Source organism: Siniperca chuatsi, linkage group LG6, assembly GCF_020085105.1.
Source record: "Siniperca chuatsi isolate FFG_IHB_CAS linkage group LG6, ASM2008510v1, whole genome shotgun sequence".
NCBI lineage: Eukaryota > Metazoa > Chordata > Actinopteri > Centrarchiformes > Sinipercidae > Siniperca > Siniperca chuatsi.
Window position 1 is genome coordinate 7464783 of NC_058047.1, and position 22567 is coordinate 7487349.

At 40.7% G+C, this 22567-nt stretch overlaps 2 protein-coding genes across 7 annotated transcripts in view; one reads left to right on the forward strand and one right to left on the reverse strand.

The window, feature by feature from the left end:
* On the reverse strand, nt 1-2791 carry ccn1 (cellular communication network factor 1). Its single transcript, XM_044200970.1, has 5 exons — nt 2536-2791; nt 2122-2347; nt 1461-1805; nt 1139-1341; nt 1-1020 (listed from the first exon to the last, which is right to left on the reverse strand). The coding sequence occupies exons 1-5, from the start codon at nt 2581-2583 to the stop codon at nt 718-720; spliced, it is 1125 nt and encodes a 374-aa protein (XP_044056905.1). The 5' UTR covers nt 2584-2791; the 3' UTR covers nt 1-717.
* A 1056-nt stretch (nt 2792-3847) lies between these two features.
* ddah1 (dimethylarginine dimethylaminohydrolase 1) overlaps nt 3848-22567 on the forward strand; it is a 76095-nt gene continuing 57375 nt past the window's right edge. Inside the window, exons 1-2 of one of the 6 annotated variants that reach the window (XM_044200975.1) lie at nt 10762-11064; nt 11263-11537. Coding sequence is in view for 2 of the 6 variants with exons in the window: in XM_044200972.1 (XP_044056907.1) it covers nt 11244-11537 (294 nt within the window). In the remaining 4 variants the exon portion in view is untranslated. Of the gene's footprint in view, nt 4193-5976; nt 6028-10738; nt 11538-13196; nt 13327-19984; nt 20028-22567 lie in introns of those variants that run through there. The other 5 variants (XM_044200976.1, XM_044200973.1, XM_044200972.1 and 2 more) reach the window with 5 other exon arrangements.

Here is a 22567-nt window from a genome sequence, read left to right on the forward strand (position 1 = left end):
TCATATTTCATAAATAAATCAGTTTTATTTTGTAGCATATAAAATTAAATCATTTTACAATTTATTCCAGTATGACATAATATCCAAATAAAGTAGCTACATTTTTTGATAAATAATATTAATAACAATAATAAAAACATTCATTCATCCTTTGACATGTTTCGCTTTGTCTTTTTCATGAAGGGAGTTCAATAGCTGCCACAAAACATGAACAATAATGCCCACGTCAGAAAGGAATGAAACCACACACTTGTTAAACAAGTCCAGAGGTTACATTTCGGTGTCTTGTTCTTAAGATACAGGATGGTATGCTAATTGAAGTTGCACATGTGCATATCTACATATACACACACAAGTCTACAGTCTGTGTCATGTCTGATGTAAAGGATCAAAATATACACAGTGAATTGATATCAGCAACTAACATAAATGTACAAATATTAATTACATCTTGCTCCATAACGAAGCTACTTCTGATGCTCCATTAATATGAAGCAGTTCTTAATTAAGAATGCTGATGTAGTCACAGCAAACAGTGCACTTCATTTAGTCCTCATGATGTAAGCCCACAATTCCTTGGGAATCTAGTTACAACAAGAAGCTGGTAGTTGATTGGTAGTCTTATTTACACCCCTGCATTCATCTGGACAGCCATTGGCTGCCAGTACTGCTGATGATCTTTTTCTCTTGTTGAGGGGTTTGGACGTTCTTCACCAATCAGTCTCTGAACTTGTGGATGTCGTTGGAGAGGCGGTAGAAGGGGTAGGAGGCTTCGTTGGCATGGGGACAGTTGTAGGTGCACTTGCAGGACTCGATCATCATGATGTTCTTGTTGAAGGTCTCGCCGTCCTCGCAGCGGAACTTAACGCGGATGGTTCTGGTGTCATGGGGGGTGCAGCAGCGCCCGTCCACGCAGGCTCCGCAGTACTTGGGCCTGTACTTCTTCAGGCTGGAGCAGCCGGCGTAGGTGAACTTGACTGGCTGGCTGGATTTCTTGGTTCTGCTGCACTTCTTTCCTTTCTGCAGAGGAATAAACAAGAAGGAGATGGAGATCAGTCGTGCACGTAGACCCAGAAGTGATGCATTTTCAGTATAATGCATGCTTCCATCACATTTAGTCATGGTGGCTCAAGCTTACCTTCAGACTAGAGTAAGGTGACTGGGTGCATGGCCGCACTTCACAGATTCTTGTCTCTTTGATCAGCTTGCACTCGCTGTTGTTGTTAGTGACTCTGGTGGAGATGCCTGTTCCACAGCTCTTGGAGCACTGGGACCAGGGTGTGGTTTGGACGATGCACTTCTGGCTGTCAAACATGTGGACTTCAGGCTGTGGTCTGAATGCTGTGATTAAAAGAAGTAATAAAAGACATTAGCATCTTAGAATCCTGCATATTTTAAGATCTTCAATGCATATATCCAGAAAAACAAATAATTTCCAGGATGAAGGACAGCTTTCTTACCAGGTAGAGACTTGAGTCCTCCCTTGACAATAGCAATGAGCTCATTCCTGTTGGTGAGGTCTCTTTCCAACTCATCAGTCAATGTGTCTTTGCCAAAGATCCTCTCCAGGATGTCTGTCTGCTTGCCATCATCACAGACCCACTCTTCGCAGCACTGGCCTGCTACCTTGACCAGTCTGGGGTTGGCACAGCCCAGGTTGGGCAGGGAGAGCTCCTGTGGGCACAGCGGGACACATCCCACTGCCCCATCGATGCATGTGCACTGGTGTTTACAGTTGGGCTGGAAGCTCTCTCCGTTCTGGTAGATCCTGCTGTTGTACTCGCAGGGTCTGCCCTCTGACTTGGCTGCAGCAGGAGAAAAAACAGGAGGAAAGGAATGTTATTCTTTCCTGCTCTGCTCAGAGAGTCTGCTGAAGACATCACATGGCTGCCAGGTAAGGATCAGTTAAGCTGTGAAATTCTTCAGGCTGCCTGAGGAGTCTCTTTCCTTCTACAGAGGGCTGTCTGTACTTTGAGGTTTAGTCTGTGTCTTTCTATCTGCATTCCACAGTATTGAAATCACACAGGTTCCCATACTCCTGAAACACACCCCCTTATTTAGAAAACAAAACTACTTCAAACTAATTCAAAAGAATGTATGATGGATGGTCTTTATACATACCTCGGCAGATGCCACGAGTAGTAGCAGCAGCAAAGCTGGCCCCAAAGTTACACTCCAGCCCTTTAGTGTGGTCACAAGGCTCGGTCAGGCTGCAGTCCTCGTTCAGCTGCCTGGCGCAAACTTTGCAGCAGCCGCAGCCGTCCAGGACGACGCTCACTCCGGGTGCGCACTTGGGCATCTCCAGCGGACACTCACACACGGAGGGGCAGGAGGATGAGGAGAGGACCTGTACAGCCAACAACAAAATCTTCTATTAAAGACCGAAACTTTTTAAGTCATGCTACACAGAATGTCCCAAAACTATAGAAAATCTCTCAGCATTTCATTCCGTTAAATCCTCTCCTTAGACTAAATACAGAACATTATAACTGCTGAAACGTTTCTCTTTCAGTTCGAAATAGAGAAATAACTCACCAAGTTGAGGCTTCCAAGGAAGGTAACGACAACAGTAAGCATCAGCATCTTGGATAAATTTTCTTCTGCGTGTTCAAGAGGAATCCTGTTACCAGTTTTATGAAAAGTAGGTATAGTCTGTCTTCGGATGAGTCCTTAGGTATTCCCTCACTCAGTCGTCAGTCTCTCTTGATTTGGTTGCTGGTAGTCTCTAGTGTTAGAGGCTCCTTTAGAGTAGATGAAGCTCTCGGTAAAGCGGTTGCAGTCTGCTGAGGTCCGGCCACCTCCGTACTTTTATACCGTAGTGGGAAGCTGACGTCGTTCCTGGGCTGCCTGCTGAACTGTTCCCAAACTATGCCAGGAATGTTTCTCGGCGCATTTTCCATCCAAGACCTAAGCTCCACCCTGTCTAAACCTTTCTCTTTTTTCTTTCTCAAATGGATTTTTCCCCCCTGGATCCCATCTGAACACACTTTTCCGTCTCACATTTTTCCCTTCTTGTTTATCCCCCCTTTCATTTTCTTCCTCTGCTCGCTTCTCACATCTATCAACTCAAGTCCAGTGGACTTTTCCTCTATAAGTAGTGGAGTTTAGGTGCTTTATTGATTGATGATTTTTGTCTCTCTTTCACTTTATACAGTAATGAGTGAAAGAGGTAATTTGATATTTTATAACTTCTTGGTTTCAGTGCATCAGTTGACAGGTTCTAAGTTTTAAAACTGCTTACTGTTATCCTGTGATTTAAAATACCGTACAAGCATGCCAGAGAATATCCTAAAGTAATACCCCAGAGTGTAGAAAACGTATTATATGGTTACTATAAACTTATTTCAGTATCACTTATACAGTGTCCCCGCGGGATTATTAGACTACTATTCATTTTTGGGTGAGTAATGCTTTTGCTGATTAAAGCAATTTGTTAAATACCCTTTTTATAGCATGTTGCAGTGGCCACGTTAAAATAGCTGTAGATTTTTCTCTGTGAGTCTAAAGGTGTGGGCAGAAATACGTTTAACAGCGTCTATTTCTGGCTTTCCAGTGCCTTTATTCAGTGGAGCTAAGCGTTTCCAGATGCGCACCAGAGCGCAGACGTAACAATATTGCCATATTTGGTATGGCAGTAGCCTACATTATTAACATATTTTCTCCCTTTGGCCAGCAGACCACAAAGCATTCCTGACAGCTTAAAGCCTTGTTAAATATGTTCTTCATGCAGGGAAATTCCTTTGCATTCATTCCTTGAGGCAATTTGACTTTTCACGCAATCTGTCAATCACGTTTCGGGGGCGACGACCCGTTGTAGGTAAAGTGATCCAATTTTCCACAGTAGATGTTGTGGTGTTGGTGGGGGGAGACAAATACTTGGTCTTTGTCTCTACTTTTTTACATCGGGGGTCTCAATAAGTCCCTTTAACCGAAGTTTTCAAATTATTCCGATTGATGAAAACTTTCACCAGATGGAAACGAAGTGCGTAAAGACGCAACACAAAACCATTATTATTTCCATGAACGGCTGGCAGATTCCAAAGAGGACATTTTGCATAAGGGAAGAGTGTTTATTTGTGTTTATAGCAGCGGACATTTCACTTCTCTCTCCCCTGTAACATCATATGTAGTTTTACCATGACGATATACTGAGACAGCAGAAGTCCAACAAGACGACTGGAGAACCTCTCCGGTGAGTTTGTACTTCTTTTGTTTGTCAGTTTATTCTGCGGACTTTAGTTGACTTTGGTGAGTTATGAATCAGCGTTTACCTGCAAAACCCTGAATCATCATCGTGCTCACGTTATATGAATATGAGTCATAGCAGCTAAAATAGATTCTTTTAAAGATCCTATTTATTCAGCCAAAGTATGACGGTGATTTTTTGCGTGTCGCTCCGTACCCGATGTGGCCAGGTTGACACTGAACACTGAAGGTTTTTTAAACATAAAGTAACCTGGGGTGTAGGTGTCTCCAGGCAGGACTCACTGGGTTTAGGTTGTGGATGGTATATGTTTTTATTTAAAGAATGACCAATGACAAAGGTCAGTAATCACTGCATACATCAAATATGATATTCATATTACATTGTGAACAGATCCATGTAGCCTGTGTCTGTGTGAGTATTTGGACTGGAGGTGTGTGCAGCCTATTTGGATAGGGGGTGTGTCTGTGTGAGCACATGGTGCAGTGCTTTCTTGTGTGTATATCCAAGCTGTATTATGTTAACGTGTGTGTCTATGTAAATGTGAAATTTAAGATTAAGGGGCACTCCATTGATTTTACACGTCAACATCAGTTTACTCATCATAGCGAGTACAACTTAGTCTGTGAAAACAGCTGTAAAATGTCTTCTATGGCTCTGGAGGAAGCTTTACAACGCTTGGAAAAAATAACAGTGATAATGTCGTCATCATCGTTTGGGCTTGGAGACTAAATATATATTTTTAACAGAAAGCCTGCGTTACAAACTGTGGCCATGGAGTTTGAAAGACATGGGCTTTTACCAGACAGCGATGGTTTAACAAAAACATGTCATTGGTTGCATTGTGGGAAATGTAGGATCCAGTATTTTTGGAGCTTGAGCCATAGAAGGCACTAAAAGTCTGGATATCCCAGCCAGCGATTTTGTCTCACAAGCAATACTAAATTGCTGGAATACCCCTTTAATGTCTGTGAATTGCTTGGACAGCAGGTCTTATGTCATGTTTTGTTTGATTGTCTTCTGCTATGTTGACCTAAAGTCTCTCAAGTGTGTATGTGCATACTGTATGCGAATCTAAATACGTGTGTATGGCTGCATGTGTGCATCCGCCCAGGTGTTACGGTGATAGGAAACAGTGTTGTCATTGTACGTCACTGGAGAATAACATGACAGTAATCATTCCTTAATTACCCATTCAGGTCAGGAAATATTCCAAAAGCTGTACATGCATCTCTGTGATGCAATTTCCTTGGCTTAATAGTTTCCACTAAGGCTGTCTGAGAACCCCCCATCACACACACATACAGTATACACAATCCTTTGCCCCCCCCCCCCCCCCAAAAAAAATAAATCAAATGAGGTGGGGGGATCTCTCTCTTTTACATAAATTTTAATCTTTGGATTATGCTCACAGCTCTTTAGCATGGTTATCTGAGCAGCTCCACAGCTGCTTAAGTGATTTCACTGTTAATCAGAGTTTGAGAGATTGTGTGTTGTGTTGTGGCTCAATGTAATTGAAACCCATTGTCAGATCCCACCATGAGCACTCATAGTTGAAGAGGCAATGGCCCTCAGAAACAGTTTTCAGGAAGTCTGTGGCGCGCAGCCCTCAGCCTCCCCATTTATGTCTAAGTGACAGATGGAACAGAACAGGACAACCCAGCATGTTTAAACAACAGATTCCATTGTAATATATTCAAGATAAATGTCATAACTGGTATGCAGTGTGTACTAGCAACACTTCCTTTCTCTGTCAGGTCATGGAGCAGCAGGAAGTCTGCTGAGTTATGGGTCGTTCTCGTGTGAACAGGGGCAGAGAAGAGGCAAGTTCTGAACATATATTGATCTGAAAAGGCTGTGGGAAGACAGAACTCTCTAGAACATATTCACAATTTCATTATTACAATGTAACCTTTCTCAGTAAGTTTAGCTGATTCTTTAAAAGGGAAAAAAGGTGCAGTCCAGGCTTGATCAATGAGTTCCGCCATTTTGTCTTTGTTATCCTGACAAAATTAAATGAAAAGGCCTTGAGGGAGGATGGCTATTTCATAATCTTGTTGTTTCTTCATATCCTGTATTGTGTAATTTCTTCCCTGATTATTTTGGGGCAGTTTATGCTTAAAGCTGCAGAGTGCACATTTCTACTCAAAAAAAATTCCAAATAATTATGACCTATTCTGCCTGCAGTCCACGTCTGTCTGTGATCTTGTGCATATAGCCAGCACATGGCTATAGCATGTCTCCTGTTAGTGTCTTTAGTGACATATATTTTTGACATATACTTACACTGTGGGTCTGTTCAATAGGATTGTAGTTATCCCTGAACTGTGATATGGCAAACAAGATGAAGCTAGAGGTATTTTCACATGCTTGTGGAGAAAAATGTCTTGTCCAAAAACCTTTAAGGCAACGCTAACATCTGCTGCAATGTCACGTAAGATATTCTACTTAACATGCCACTGCCAATGAAGAAGTTACTAGTTAGAACTAGTAGTTCCTGGGCAAGCTAATGTATTTGTGTGTTGGCTAAAACAAGAAAATATTCCTCTTTTTGCCTTCTTGACTACTTTAAAGGACACACAGCTTACCATCTTCAAAATCTTTAAAACACTCATTGCAGTGATGGGTTAATTTAATTTTCCTCCACAGTGGCCATTTTTGAACAGCTCTACAATCTCAGAGTAATGTTATGTTGATGCAGATGTGTTTGCTATGTAAGGTAGAGATTGCGTGTCCCTCACACTTGTGTTAGCATGTACAGATCTTGCACTGAATATCTAAAGAGAATTAGAGCTTCAACAGTGGAGGAAAGTGGCAAGAGAGGAAAGTGGTGAAGCAAAGGCCACAAACATGGTCCACACAAGTACGCAAATGTAGACGCTTTGAGCTACACCAGATCGACCTCAAAATCTTAACACAACACAAGCATTAGCTGCAGTCTGAACTTTGCAGCTAGGGGAGCTATAGCATGAAACAACAAGAGAAAGCTGACCCCTTCGCTTTGGGTTCACTCAAAACAACCATGGCTGCACAGTTCGACGAAGCTCTAGCTGAACATGTCTGTATCATGGATATATTAAGAAGAACCGTATGCATCTGCATATTTATGACACTTTGTCATCTCTTCATTCAGATGGGGCAGGGGCTGCGAGTTTGTGCCAGTTGGGCCAGGCGTTGTCATTTGTAGTCACATACTTGCGTACCTATTTACCATGTTTGTGCCCAAACTGTGTAGCAGACAAGACCTGTTCAAAACAGTTGAAAGTCTTAGTCTCTTCTTAGTATCAGACTTGATATATTTTGAGATAGATCCCAATTCAGCTGTTGGCATGCGAACCTGACAGGCCCAAGGGGATTAGAGCAAGACAAGCAATATACTTTGCTCATTGGTGAAAAGTTATAAGCTGTAAAGATAGGTCACAATATCACATTTTATATCAAACAGAACATGTTTTAGATGTGACGTAACTCACGCAAATATTTTGAAAAGTAATGTAAAGCTGCAAAGTAAGAGAATACGGTAATCTTAGTGAAATAATCAGTTAACATTCACACATTACTCCCTTTCTGTTAATCAGAGGAGCGTCCTCTTTGTCAAAAAATGTAATCACCAGCTATGACTGTGTGGAAACACGTCTGCCATTTCTGTCTAAAAAATTATAATAGAAACATGTTCAAGGGAAAATTCTCTCTCTGATACTCTGACACAATATGATCAACCTGTGAAGTTCAGTGCATTCCAGGAGTAATCCAGGAGTGATAAAGTGCTGTAATTAGATTGCCTTGTCTAGTTTCAAATACTGCCTGTATAAATACAGTACTTTGAGATATTTTTTATTTTCTTATTGTCAACAAATCCCATGAAAACACCAAAACCAACAATGCCTGTCTGGGGCTCTCAGCCCAAAGTCCATTCATTCCTTCTGAAAACGTAAAACGAGATGATAAATGTCTCTGCATTCTTTCCTCTAGCCTTCCATCTTAGCTTAACAACATGCTGTATCTGACCCAATTGTAGCTGCTATTGAAATGCCTTCAAATATAATCTTTTCCACCTAGAAACATCAATTTTATCATTTCATCTCATGTTATTTCATCACTTTATTTTCTGTGATAATTAAGTACATAACTGTGCCTGACTGCTTAATCTTGAGTTAAATATGCTCTGTGCACCTGTGTAATCATGCATGTCTGTGTCACTTTAGACTAGGATCTCATCATGAGTCCAATCATACCAGACAAATAAGAGGTGCTGCTTTTGGTGCTGCTTCATCCACAGCTGGTGGATCGTGTCTGCTTTCACTCGTTTCTTTTATAGCTGCACAATGTACCAGGCAGGTGTGCCTAGAGTATGAGGGCTTTCCTTCATCTAAAGTAACCCAAATTCCTCAGCATGGAGAGAAAAGAGAAAGAGAGAGATCTCTTCTTGGGCCACGTCCATCCATGATGAGGAATGATGGAAAAAAAGAACAAGAAGTCTGGGTGGGGGCAGGTGTTAGTGTTGGGAGGGTGGTGGTTGGTGATCCTGGCTGGAGTGGAAAAAGGAATGTGGGGCTCCTGGAATGTCCTGGAATGTTTAGAGCAGTCGGGGATAATTGAGTGAATTTGGAACAAGAAAAGACAAACCGAGGTCCCGCGGTGGAAGAATGTGCTTCTGGGACGTCTGAAGAAACATTCCATCCATTCAGACAGCTTCACCAGGCCCAGAACCTTCCTTAGATGGCACCATAGGGAATATAAGCCCCCACCCACCCTCCCTTCCTCCTCCCATACACACACACTTACTAACACTGCTCTTCCTTTCACACTCTTCTTACCCTACGCTTCTCACACTGCAGGACAAGCAGAGATCCTCCTTGATATATATTCTTTGCCCTTGAAGTTTGTGTACATTATTTCATAAAGTCTGCCAAGAGTGAAGCAGTTACATATGTCTCCAAGTTCGCAGGTTCAAGAATAGAGATGTGCTCTTATAGTCTTTATTTCTTGCTTTTGATTTGTAACAATTGGAACTTATTTTAACAAAAGCATCAACAAAGTATGGGAATAACGTGGGGTATACATTTCTTACCCTACTGTATCTGTATGCCCTTTATGCAGATCCAGATATGATAAACATATGTGCTGTTTGCAGTCAAGGTCATCCATTTCTCCCATTTTTTTTGGGAAGTATAAAACCTCTTAAAGCCCACTGGGTCACCTGCTTGAGCTAGTTCTATGCTGCTTAGATCGTGCATACAAATTTAAATGTTTCAACTTTTGTCAATATGGACATGCTGTACATCGTTAGATCAGTTAGATTCTCCACAATTCAATCGTTCAGTTCATTTTACGGAAACCATGAGCACCAAAGTATAATTTATTCAGATTCAGACAAGAAAGATGAAAAAAAGTGTTGACTCCCTACCTTTGAAGCGGTCATAAAGTCTGAATACTGGTATGTGTCTATTCCTTGATTATTTAGTGTATTTCCCATCTTTGCTGAGCAAGAGTTTTGTGCAAAAGGAATTAAAGGCCTTTTCCAAATATAGGCAAGTTGAGTTCAGTGATTGAAACAAATAAAAGCCTGGGCTTTTAATTGAAGTTTTACGTTAAGTCTAGCAATTCACAACAATATTTAGCTATGTCCTTTTTGCAGGCAACCAGTAAAAGTCAACATAGATGCAAGTCGCTTCTTAATACTACTACTATAATCACACCAAGATACAACCTAAAATGTCATATATTTTCCCAAAATATGTTAGTGTTTTCACACGACCAGAAGATGTGGGAATGATCGGCATCCATGTTGAGTAAGAAATAGTTTATTTAAATTATAGTCTTCTCATATTCTTAAAAAAATATTTTTGTTCTTGATGTCTCTCATCTTAAGTCAAAGTAACCTAATTCTAGAAAGCATCATATATAAATCTCACGATTATGCAGCAAAATGTACTTACAGTGGTCCAAACACAGACATCGCTATGTGGATAGAAACACTAATGCGTACACTCTCTATTGATTCTAGGGCTGCAACTAATTTTTCTTAAATTATTATTTTAACAGTTTGAACAACCATTAAAACAGAAAATGGTGAAAATAATGCTGATCGCAGTTTCCTAAAGCCCAACACGATGTCTCCAAATAGCTTGTTTTGTCCAACCACCAGACCCAGAGATTTTCAATTTATTAAGACGAAGCAAAGTAGTGAATCGTCAAAACTGAGACGCTGGAACAAGATACATTTTTGCTTGAAAAAGGACTCAAACGATTAATTTATGATAACAGTTGCAGATTAATTTTATGTTTAACGACTAATCTATAAATCAACGAATTATTTCAGGTGTAACTGATTCCTATAAATATTGCCATAAGTAACCACATAATTATCATGAACACGGAAATTCGCTATAGACACCAAAACCGTTTTTTGTACCAGGCTGTAAAGATTTTTAGTTTATTTCTGCTGTGAAGTTGGGCATTTTAACATGGGGGATTATGGAGATCGACTTGCTTTTGGAACCAGCCTCAAGTGGCCATTCAAGGAACTGCAGTTTTTGGCATTTCAGCGTTGATTTCATTTTTCAACCCAGGAGGTTGCGGCTTGATAAAATAGGTTATAATATATGTAGAACTAATTCAATGTATTGTTGATTGTTTCTTTCTTAAATAGACGTTTAATGCATGAAAGAGTTTGACTTGCAGGCTCTGTTTTGCTGATCCACTGACTGAGCCATATGTTCAGTGTGCTTCGGACTGTCACTTGTTGGGCTGAACGCCTCACTAACGGCTGACAGACTCGCAGGCTACACGTGATGGTCTTTGCGCGTCACCGAAGCGCCGTCGCACGCCTGGAGACTGGAGCAGGGCTGACTGACACTGTATGTAGCAGGCTACTGTAAATAAAGAATAAAAAACAAACAAACTAACAGGGAACAAACAAGCAAGCCAGACAGCATCCGGTTAACTGACAGCAGTTTCTCTCATTCATTCGCTGAGTTGTCTGTTAGGGTGTTATCAGTCCATTTTTCAGATCTGCCAAGTAAAGGGAAAGCAAAACATGGCTGGTTTAATGGCAGGTTTTGGTCGTTACACCCACGCCGTCGTCCGGGGAATCCCCGGGTCCCTGGCCAAAGAAGCGCTCCGGAGCAGCCAGTCGGAGGTGGACCTGGCCAAGGTGCAGAGGGAACACGAGGCGTACATCGAGGTCCTGAGGACGAGGCTCGGGCTGGAGGTGGTCGAGCTCCCCGCGGACGAGTCGCTCCCGGACTGCGTGTTCGTGGAGGACGCGGCCGTGGTGTGCGGTGACACGGCGCTTATCACCAGACCCGGGGCAGAGAGCAGGAGGAGAGAGGTAGGGAAGTGTCAGCATTATGGTCCACAGCATGATTCATTACGCCGAAAATAAAAAGTTTGATGTGAAAAGTGCAGAAGAAGGCGTCCCCGCCTCCCCCTCGTTCGCCTGTGCTCAATTAGCATGCAATTAATGGTCTGCAGGTATGCATGCTATGACGATAAATATTAAGGTGGCTGATCATTGTGACAGTCTGTAGGCGATTATTAGCGGGGATTTTAAACAAACAGAAAATGTTTCTTGCAAAAGAAAGCAAGATTTTCCTCTTGAAGTCTTTGAGTCAGTTAATTATTAACTCAATTAACGTTCACTCCAGCTGTGTGGTGCCACATTAAATCTTGTGCAAAAATGTATGAAACTTAAGTTTCAGGAGGGTTTACTCTGCAGGAGGCCTACATCTCTGAAAGGTGTAAATATCACCACCAGCTATGCCATATCCTAATCACCTTTTACTCACATTGTGCAACAGCCTATAGGCTACAAAGGGATATGGTGATTAAGTATGAGGCAACACCCATTTGAAAGATGACAGTGCTTGTTTTATACAATATGTGCTTGTGCTGCACTATTGATTTTCTTATTAAAGCAACAGTTTGAAAAAGATATTTTTTTGCATGTTTATAATATACAGTGCACTGACTATTTATTGTCAGTTGTCACTTCATAATGTATGTAGATTGTCAATATAATTCATGGGATGCTTCAAAGCGGCCTAGACGGTCTTACTTGATAACTTGCACAGTAATTGGCTGTTTAGGATCATGACATGACCTAAACAATATAGACATGTATTTTAGGAACTGAGAGGCTTTGTGGCTCTGCTGAATTAATGAATCAAGACGTTTTTTAAAACACAACAACAGTATGAGTGTACTTGGTTGCCAAGTGAGGGTAGCTGCAATGTAGGGTAGCTGTGTGTGTGTGTGTGTGTGAGTGTGAGAGAGAGATCGACAATGAGGGAAAGGGTAGGATGGCTTCTGTGAAAGCCCCTGTCATTTCACATCAGAGTCACTTTACTTGGCTCACTGGTGCTAATGGTCCCCAGCCTCAGTGGCAGCAGAGATATTGATTGAAAAGCTTGGTGCTGCTACCTTCAACCACATAATGTCATTTATGCTGAACATTGTACAAGTTACATTTGCATGCACATGTGCGCACGCCATCAGCACTTTGCCAAAACCATTTCTCACATTTAAATTGTGAAATTTTTCATATTTCATACAGAGATAGCAGTGGTTTGGTTTCTTGCCCGTATTCCACTCATGGGAGATGTCAGCTGTGATGAATGAAAAATTGGCAAAGTCTGAGGTACAAGAGCATAAATAATATGTTTGCAAAAACAGGACTGTAAAATCACAGATGGATTCCAATGAATGCATGACCATTTATTGTCTTGGGCAGAATTATAAGTGATCCAGCTGAATTGGATATTTTGTTCATACTCATTATTATTATTGTGTGAGTCAATAGAATCAAGCGTTATTCTCAAGAGTCAACAAACATCCTGGGTGACTTTCATTTGCTAACCTAAAAGATTAATGAGTAACCTATCAGGAAATGGCTTTTCTATCTACTGCATGGATGGCCAGGACCCTGTTTGTTTTCTCTGCTTTGATTCACATATTTTCAGCCCTCTCAGTCTTCCATGATTTGTTGCTGCCAACTTACTTCCAAGATGTATGAGGCAAGATTCAGTTTCAGTTCCAGTTAGAAGAAAAGGCTTGTCACTTTTTGTATTTTTCGTAAGTTGATTTGGAGTCATGCAGACATTGATGAACTGTAGGGGCAAGTGAGTAATTCTCTAATCTTGATTTTGTAAAGACAAACATAAATTCAGGTTGCTTTATCATTAGCCAGGATAGTTATATGGGCTGCCAGTGAAAACTTGGACTTTGCCCAGGTCTTTTGGACTGTCAGGGGGAAAAAGTTTTAAACTAGTGCTAAAAATCTTTGGATCAGATACTGCAGAGTGCAGGTGTGCAATGCAGCAGGAGCATTGATGTGGGAATTCAGAGGTGTTCTTATCTAAGTTGGGAGGAATCACTTGTTATTGTTTATCACTTTAGTCTGTTTTTAAAAGCTGTGGGATTTTGTTTGGCATCTATTGGCCTCATCCATCAGGGCTGCTTTGAGTTCCCTTTTCTTCTGTTCCTCTAATCGTCTTGGAGAGTCACTGCAGAGGAGATTAACTAGTTCGTTCACACAATTTGACCATTCTCCTCTCCGCCTTTTTGAAGGATGAGGCCATCACTTTTTGTAATTGATTGTATGCATTGTAGAGTTCATTAGTGTTCAACTCCATAAGTCAATATGGAATGGAATAAGTTTTTAAACATTGCTTGAAGGTTGCAGGAATCTTATCCATTAGGCTGTGGCTTAAAAGCTTTATTATTAAGGGAAATGTTTGTCTAAATGGACTGCATGATTGTTCACTGCAGACTGCAGTGCTGTCTAAAAACACTCAACAAGCAGCCAAAGGTAATTATTCCATAAATACTAAACATTAGCCTGATAAGTTGAAACTGTTCAGCTGAATGCAGAGCTGCAGAATGTCAGATGACCTTTACTTTCTTGCTTATTGTGAACCCATTTAGGAATCATAATGAAAAATAGCAAAAGTAAACCTGCTGTAATTTTATGCCTTAGCTTCTTTGTGATGAGATGAGATACCAAATTATTTCTATAGTGTCAAGCTTTTTCAGAATTTAGATAAAAAATCTTTTTCTCAAGACCAACAGGAACCAGTTTCTTAAATACTTTGGATGCATTTCATGGTCCCATGAGTCAGTTTCAAACATTTGATGTACATTTAGAGTTTTTAGACCGATAATAAACATTAGCCTATCTTTGTGTTAAAGTCGACTTTCTATATGCTAAGGTTTTGGTTTGGCTGAAAGATGATGATGTCTTTTTACAGTGTTCATTGAGTCTCTTGTCCACGGTCCTTGCCACTTCACTGATGTAGTGATCACAGCTGTTGCATGTGATGTCATACACCATCCAGTCTTTTGAGTCTCACTGGGATGTGTTCTGCATGCACAGAATGACTGACTGGCTTGCTGACAACATTTGAGTTTTTCTCATTCCTCCTGACCTTCATCAATCATTGGTTGCAGAGTAGCAGATGTTCCCAAACTTTCACTCCTGTGACCTTCACTGTCTAAATAAATTAATTTAATACATTTAAAGACGAGTGAATCAAGCAGCCTGTTAATGTTCTAATTGAAAACGTCGTAAAGTATTTATGTCTGTCTGTCTGTCTGGCACGAAGGAAGTGAGTGTACTACAGATCTGATGTGGATGAGTTCACAGTCAATTGTATTGTTGCACTTGATGAAGACTGTTTTGCAGTCACTTCTCTCTGTAGATGCTCTGGTGCAAGTTTTGAACTGCTGGCACTCTTTGTGCCAATCAAAACTCACATGTTTTTGCTTGCTTACATACTTTATTGATAGTTTTTCAGCACCAACTCAGGTAAAGGAGTTCAGGTGTCTCTTTTTATATGTGGGAGGGTAAAAGGGTATCGCAAAACAAACAAACAGATGGGCGAGTTTAAGGTGCAAATTTATTGCAGTTCAGCCTGAACTACAGGGACAGTTATTGAGAGAGTTAAGGTAGCACACAGATCTGGGTGCCAAGCAGCAGTATGTGTAGTTTGGTTACATACAGGGTTCCCACTGGTCCTTGAAATCCTTAAAAGTTTATTTTTGACGGGGGGAAAAAATCAAGGCCTTTTAAAGTTTTGAAAATAAGACAGAAATAGACATAGGTCATTGAAAGTGTTTGAATTTATATATTTTGTGTGCAAGAATAGATATTGAATTTCTTTTGATTGATTTTATTTTTTTGCTTCAAGTGACATCACTAAACAGTCAAGCGTCACTGTTTAATTGTTGTGTGTTAGCTTCTGTAAAGCCTGCTAGTTCTCATGTAACAGTAATTAACCTTGATCCTTGTTTCAAACTATGCCATGTTGGGTCCTTGAATTTGAGGGAATCGGTCTTTCCATATTTGCAGAAAAAATAAACTGTAGCACAATGATTTTCTTAATATTGCCTATTGATTATACTGTTTTTAATACACATTGGTCATTTGTGTACAAATATTTGTAATTTTGAAGGGGAATATATCAAAAGGTAGGCTGCGATTCTGCTTTACCTTTTTCTGAGAGTAATCTGAACCACAATGTGATGTGAGTCACTTCATTCTCACTGTGGTTACAACTTGTGTCAGTGACTGAGAGGTGTTGGAGACAAGTGGCCAAAATGAGTTTTCTCCACAGGATGTCTGGGTTTACTCACTGTGTCAGAGTGAAGAGCTGAGCTATAACAGTCAATCTGCTGCACCTTCACATTCAGACCAGGCAAAGGCCAACTCACCTAACTCTCACTCTTGTATCTAGCAATGCAGATATCAAAGTGAAAAAGGCAAAGCATACATGAAATGGATTTTTGTCTGCATGTGTGCCTTCACCAGCTAAAGTCGTATAAATTTCTCTTTGTGCTTGCTTTTGCAAGACCTGGTGGTCAGAGCAGGCAAAAGGGAATGCCCAATGTAAACCAAAACTAGTTCCAAAATTGCACTGCACCACCTAATCTGCATAAACAGAACCTTCACTGTGCCACTTCACCGCCTCGGTACAAGCAGGTTGTCCGGAGCCTGAAAATGACCAAACAAGCACAAAAATTGGATTTGTAAGGGACAAAATTAGCATTGCAACTGCATGTTAATAGAGCTCAAAGACAGATCACTTCTGGACAGGTTTTTTGCAAGAGAATTAGCAAGTTGTGATAGTCTTACTTGAGCAGCTATGTGTTTTTGTTTTTTTTATTACATTATAGGTGACCTCTGATTATTGCTGTAGGATCAGAGCAGGCATAATTCAAGTATCTCAGAATAGAAGTGCATTTACCATGGCTGAAGAAACTCAATACATTTTGATCAAGCTGGTGGTAGTAGGTCTGACAGTGCTAACTCCATCTAACTTCATCTCCTCAATAGATATTATTTTCAGTCACATTACCTAGTGGATCAATGACATTTTCACAGCATACTCAACAACAACAACAACAAGGTGAAGCAACTTCACAAATGCAACAGGAGATTCTCCCACATCTTGGCTTTAAAAGTTTTAAGGTTTAATCCTTAAGACTTTGGAAAGTCCAGATGAATAGCTCTGATGAGATTTACAAGAGCTTAATTAGCCAAGCTGAATGGATTTTCTGTAAGTGTTGTTGAAATTGGTTTTGTTGTTGAAAAAGCACATCACTTTGCAGTATTGTTTTTGCAGTATCGTTGGTCAAAATAGACTCAACTCTCAATCCAGCAGCCGTGAAAGTAGTGATTTTGCTGAATTCTGATAAACTACTTCATATAATTTCAGCTGTCTCCCAGTAGCTGCAGTTGGGTGACTTTCACTCTATGTTCATATCCTGAACTTCAGGTTGTGCTGGCAGTCTCTCTCTGACAGTGAAGACAAACTTTATTGCCTAAAAAGAAAATCCCTTTCTGATCCTCCGCTCTCACTTTTTACTTTTCCGCCACTGTTTTCACTGAAGCAAAAAGACCAGAGTTCAGAAAAAGTGATCAGGGCGGTAATGTGTGATTTTAGCTTTATCAAGTGACTGAACTTCAGTTTAAATCCACCATGAAATGATTACTAAACCTGCTGCCTTTTCACTGGTACTGCTCAGACACTGTGATGACTTAAAGTGTAGCCATTATCTGTTTTGGAAGTGCCAGTTGATACTTACTGTATCTTATAATGGTATACTGCTGTAAGCAGTTACTGTAAGTTAAGGTTACTGAGCCTGGAAAATAATGGTCATTAGAAAGTGCAACAATCTGTCATAACAAGTGTAAAAGGCCTAGGTGTCAGCTCAAGTCTGGAAACAGGATGGAAAATTCTGCTCCACAGACAGTATTTAGGTCATGTTTTTATAGACGTAATATTTAGGTTCAGTCCTCGCAGTTTATATGTCCATGCGGGCCCCTTTCTGGTCATGCCTCATGTAACGGGCCCCAAACTAACTCCAGACATTACAGAAGCCTTGTTTTGACTAGACGGCCTACAGATGCAGATTCCTCGCCGTCCTTCCCACTCCTATGACTTCCCCAACGGAACCGACCTGGTTTCCTTCAGGGAGGCTTAACATCCGCCTGTGAACAGGGGAGGAGGGTGAGACACCTGGAACCCGCCAGTAACATGTGGGCCGGGGTCAACGTGGCTTCCCCAACTGTCTGTCACATTCCTGCCACATTTAACCTGCCCTTCCTCTCACTGTTTGTCTGTCTGACTCCTTGTCTGGCGTGTGCCTTCGTAACATCGCAGTGCTGCTGCCTCTCCTATCTTCTGTCTCTGATTCATTTTCTTACAAATCATAAGGTCTTCTAAGGTCTCACTCAGGCTAAGCTGATTACATTTACATTATACAACCTGAAATTCAGGATCATTGTTGCCACAAATTAACCACTCAACAATGTAGATGGTCTGCCAGTGAAAAAGTAAGAATCTCTCTTTGACTGAGCAATTTAGGTTAGCGTGCTTTCAATACAGGAAAAATAACATTTTCAGTAATATGATAATAGCAATGGTAAATTCGTGTGCTGCTGAGATGTCTTTTGTTGGCATGAAAATGTACTTGCATTGAAAACACATCGAAAACTACAGGGTTCCCACAGATCCTTTTTAAGAAGTCCTAAAAGGCATTGAATTCATGAATCTAAAAACAAGGCCTTAATTGGTATTAAAATGCTAAGACATGGGAAGTAGGATTTTATTTTATCTTTTTTCTGACTTTGCATTGTAAAATCTCAAAATAATTGGTAACATCTATTTAAAAAAAAAAAAAAATTACCGAATACCTCTCACATTAACGTCACGCAGATATGGATAGTGCAACCAACTACACTCATATTTTGTTTCCGGCCAGGATGCTCAGAGCAGAGGATCCACTGTGTGATAGCTAGCTGTTACTGTACCCCGGACGACATGGGGAAGTGAAGATTCAACAAAAATTGGCTGTTTAACCAAAATTTTGCGGCATGGCTGAAGTCACTGGTATAAAGATACGAGGTTCAGTGTATTTTATGCAGAAAGTTTTTCAAACTCGGTACGATGGGATTGAAGGCAGTGGAATCCCACATGCTGAGTGAGAAACACAAAATCGCCAAGAAAACAAACGTCAGATATTTCCCAGTTCTGTTCTACCCTCGTCTCCACCACACCTCCACCCCCATCTCCAATACCAGCACCAGGGTCAGCAGCAACAGATCTACGAACAACGTTCGGTTACTACCAAGTAACTTGCCTGACACGAGAGTAAAGTTCACGTTTATTGCCAGTGAGTTTAGCTGAGGATGGATGGAGAAGGTCAGAGCATTTCCTGAACAGCTCTGATGTAAAACTTTCCCACAGACTTTCTGTTCTTTTATATCAACTATTTGTCATTCGAGCTCAGTTTCTCTTCTGCAAAACCAAGGTCAGACTGAGGGCCAACATCTTTTTCTCTCTTTCTTTAATTTAGTGGTTCCTATTCTGTAGTTTAGTTTAGTGGTTCCTGTTCCTATCCTATCCAAATTGGTGTGTATGATGCAATGGAACACATGACATGGCGAAACAGGTGAACTCTGCTAGATTTGTTCGTTATGCCTAATCTTCGTCGCAGGGTCAACTTTTAACCTATGTTAATTTTGACACACATACATACATACATACATACATACATACACACACACACACACACACACACACACACACACACATATATATATATATATATATATATATATATATATAATGTTTATTTATTTATGTGTTTTTCTGAAATGTTCCCTGGTTTGATACAAGGAATGTATTTGTATGTTGTACAAATACATTCACAGTATTTGTCTCTGGGACCAAAGTTTGCCATGATGGTACACGCACGCACGCTTACACACGCACACACACACAGACTCACAAGTTAAAAACAATACCAGTCACGCTGTCGCGGCTGATAAGTCATTTATACGTTTACAAAGGGTTAGCAGTTAAGTTTAGCTAATACTATATTGTTTGTTCCATGGATGGTGCTACAGATGTTTCCAAGCTACTGATTTACACATTACTAAAGTTAAACAAGCTAGTTATGAAACTTTTGGATTAGGTGGTGCAACTCATTCCAGGTCAGTTTTTTTCATCAAGCATCAAAGTGTTCTGTATGGCTCAACACATGTGTGGACTTTCATGTGCCCCCCGCTGTCACCTTGGACCCTGCCCCCTTTTGGCCATGGGTTCACCCACCGCAACCCCACCAACCCAGCGCGGCGCAGCAGCCCGCGAGACAGCTGCGGCACACTCGTGAACAGGAACTCCTCTCAGCCTTGCAGGATGACCGGGTCACGCTCAGCCGTCACCGTGGGTGTGTGAATGTCTAGTTTGGAATGTGAGACCGGGCAGTGGAAGACACAGGAAGTGGGCCAGGCGCGGTGGTGTTGAGAAAAGTCGCGGTAAGGTCAGAGAAGGCACCGCATAAGCATAGACAAAACCCCTCTATCCACTTGAAGGTTTTGGGTTAAATGTTAATATATAATAAAATGTTATGCTTTTCTTATTTCTATCCCTTTCCAGATTTTGTCTGTTGTCTGAATTAGATCCATCATAAGTAACTTTTGACATGGAGACATGGCTCCTGCTCCCAGGGACACACTACATTTGTATAAATGAGATTTTGTTCTCTTCAGAAAGAAAAAAAAGATATTTAAATGCTATGTCAAGATAAAAACATTAAACATAAATCCTAAGCAGTTGATTGCTCTTAAGAATTTTCCAAGGATGTTTGTATTTTATTCAAAATGCTCTCAAATACTAAGTTGTTGTTAATTTGTAATTGGTTGCATGCTTTGGGCATGCTGGACATATTTGTTTAGTTTAAACAGTACTGACAGTTGTTTGAAGGCAGATTATGCAACAAACACCTCTAATATTGAGGACTCAGTGGATGCAGTATGATTGCATTTATGTACTTAGTAGTCGCCCTCACTTAACCAAACAAATACTTTACTGGTAATACCATGATTGCTTCTGCCACATTTTGCTGCACTCTGTAAACATAGCAGAAATCAGTCAAGACTAATTGAGATAAATCTTTCCCTACTTTGTCTCTTCTTTTTTGTCACTCTTTGACTTCTCACTCTCACCCTCTCCCTTTTGTTCTCACTCTTACAAAAATCAGCATACTCCCTGAGAGATAAAAACTGTCAACATCAACTTCACTGATTGCTGGAGATGCGGAGCCAAAAAAGAATCTCTTACATATTGCTGGCTATAACCACCAGTCTCTCCTGTCAGTCCAGTTGACAGTTATGGTTAAATGCCCAGTTTTCTCTGCTGCCATTGAACAACAACAGCCTTAACAGCCTTCATTTTATCTCAAGGCCTGTTGATGGGATTTGGCCGCCACCTCTGGTGCTAAAAATTAGATATACCTGTGTCTGAGGAAGTGGTGCCTCTGCTGCCCTTATTCTACGTCAACATACAGCAGTTTGTTGATTATATACTGCTGTAATGTGCAGTATGTATCCGTAAAGCACCTCACAGATCAAACAGTTTTCATTTATTGCATGACTCTTGGTGCTTGTGTGCAAAACCCACAGGTGGTCCACTGTTTCTGAGGTGTTTGAACCACGATGTCAGCAGTAGTGTGAACAGAGTATACAGTCATGCTGTTGGCTCTGTGAGACTAAATGCTAATGTCAGCATGCTAACCTGCTCACAATGACAAAGCTAACATGCAGGTGTTCAGCAGGTGTGTTTAGCATGTTCACCATCTTAGTTTAGCATGCTAGCATGCCAACATTTGCTAGTTTGCACTAAACACAGAGTACAGCTGAAGCTGATGGGAATGCCATTAGTTTTGCAGGTCTTTCGTTATAAATCAAGGTATTGGACAAATTGAGATTTTGACCTGATGATGAAAAAATGATGGGATCACCAAAGTTATTACAATCATCTTGAGGGGGGAGTATGAAACACATTTCATAGCAATCCATCCAGTAGTTGTTGAGATATTTCGGTCTGGATCAAAGTGGTGGTTGCCATCTGTAGAGCCAAGCCGTTAGAATAGCTAAAAATGACAAACACTGTTTACAGCTCACTGTGATTTGCACACTTTGTGGTTTTTTGACTGATGATTAGACAAAACCAGCGATTTTGAGATGTCACAGAATGATGTGCAGAATTGTGAGGGGAATTTTTCACCATTTTCTGACATTTCAAAGAATTAATATTGGAAAATAATCATTAGTTGCAGCAGTAACTGAGTCTGTGTGTTAATGAACTTGTGTAGCGTGGGAATGCATCTGAAAGGTTGAACATGAAAATGTTTAAATGTGTCCTGCCTGCACTGTGTAACCACAGGTGTGAGCCTGTCAAAACACTCCTCATATCCTACTTGTAATTATCAACAGGAGGTTGATTGTGTTTTTCCCCCATTTGGCACTTTTGAATTGACAGAACATCAAAGCTACCCACCATCAGACTAATTACTTAAATCGTCTACTTTCCAATGACCTCATGCTAGCTGAAATAATCAAATTCTGCACACAATTCAGACATCTAGTGCAGGCAGGGCTCAGTGCAGTGTTGAAAGAACATGGTTGAAACTGTTTTGGTTTTGGCACTGTGCGTCTGTGTGAAACAGAGCAGTGCTCCTCGTGGCTTGGAGCTACATCAAGAGTGAACTAACCGATGAAATATTGAACGAGACCAATTGTATCGTAATGGTAAAAACAAGAGAAATAAGTCACAAGTTGAAAATGAACTATGGATTTCAAACTAGTTTTACAGAAGTGATCCGTCACATTTTTTCCTTGTGAAATTCCTCCAAGTGCTACTGTAACTTTAGGCCCTCCATGTCAACTCCACTTGGGTTGTTTCTGAGCAAACTGTCTTGGAGACACTGAGAAAATTATAAACTCTTCACCCATTCGCCTCACATTACTTGGAGGGGCTGGCTTTTGTATTTACATGTCAAGATTTAAGCCAGTGT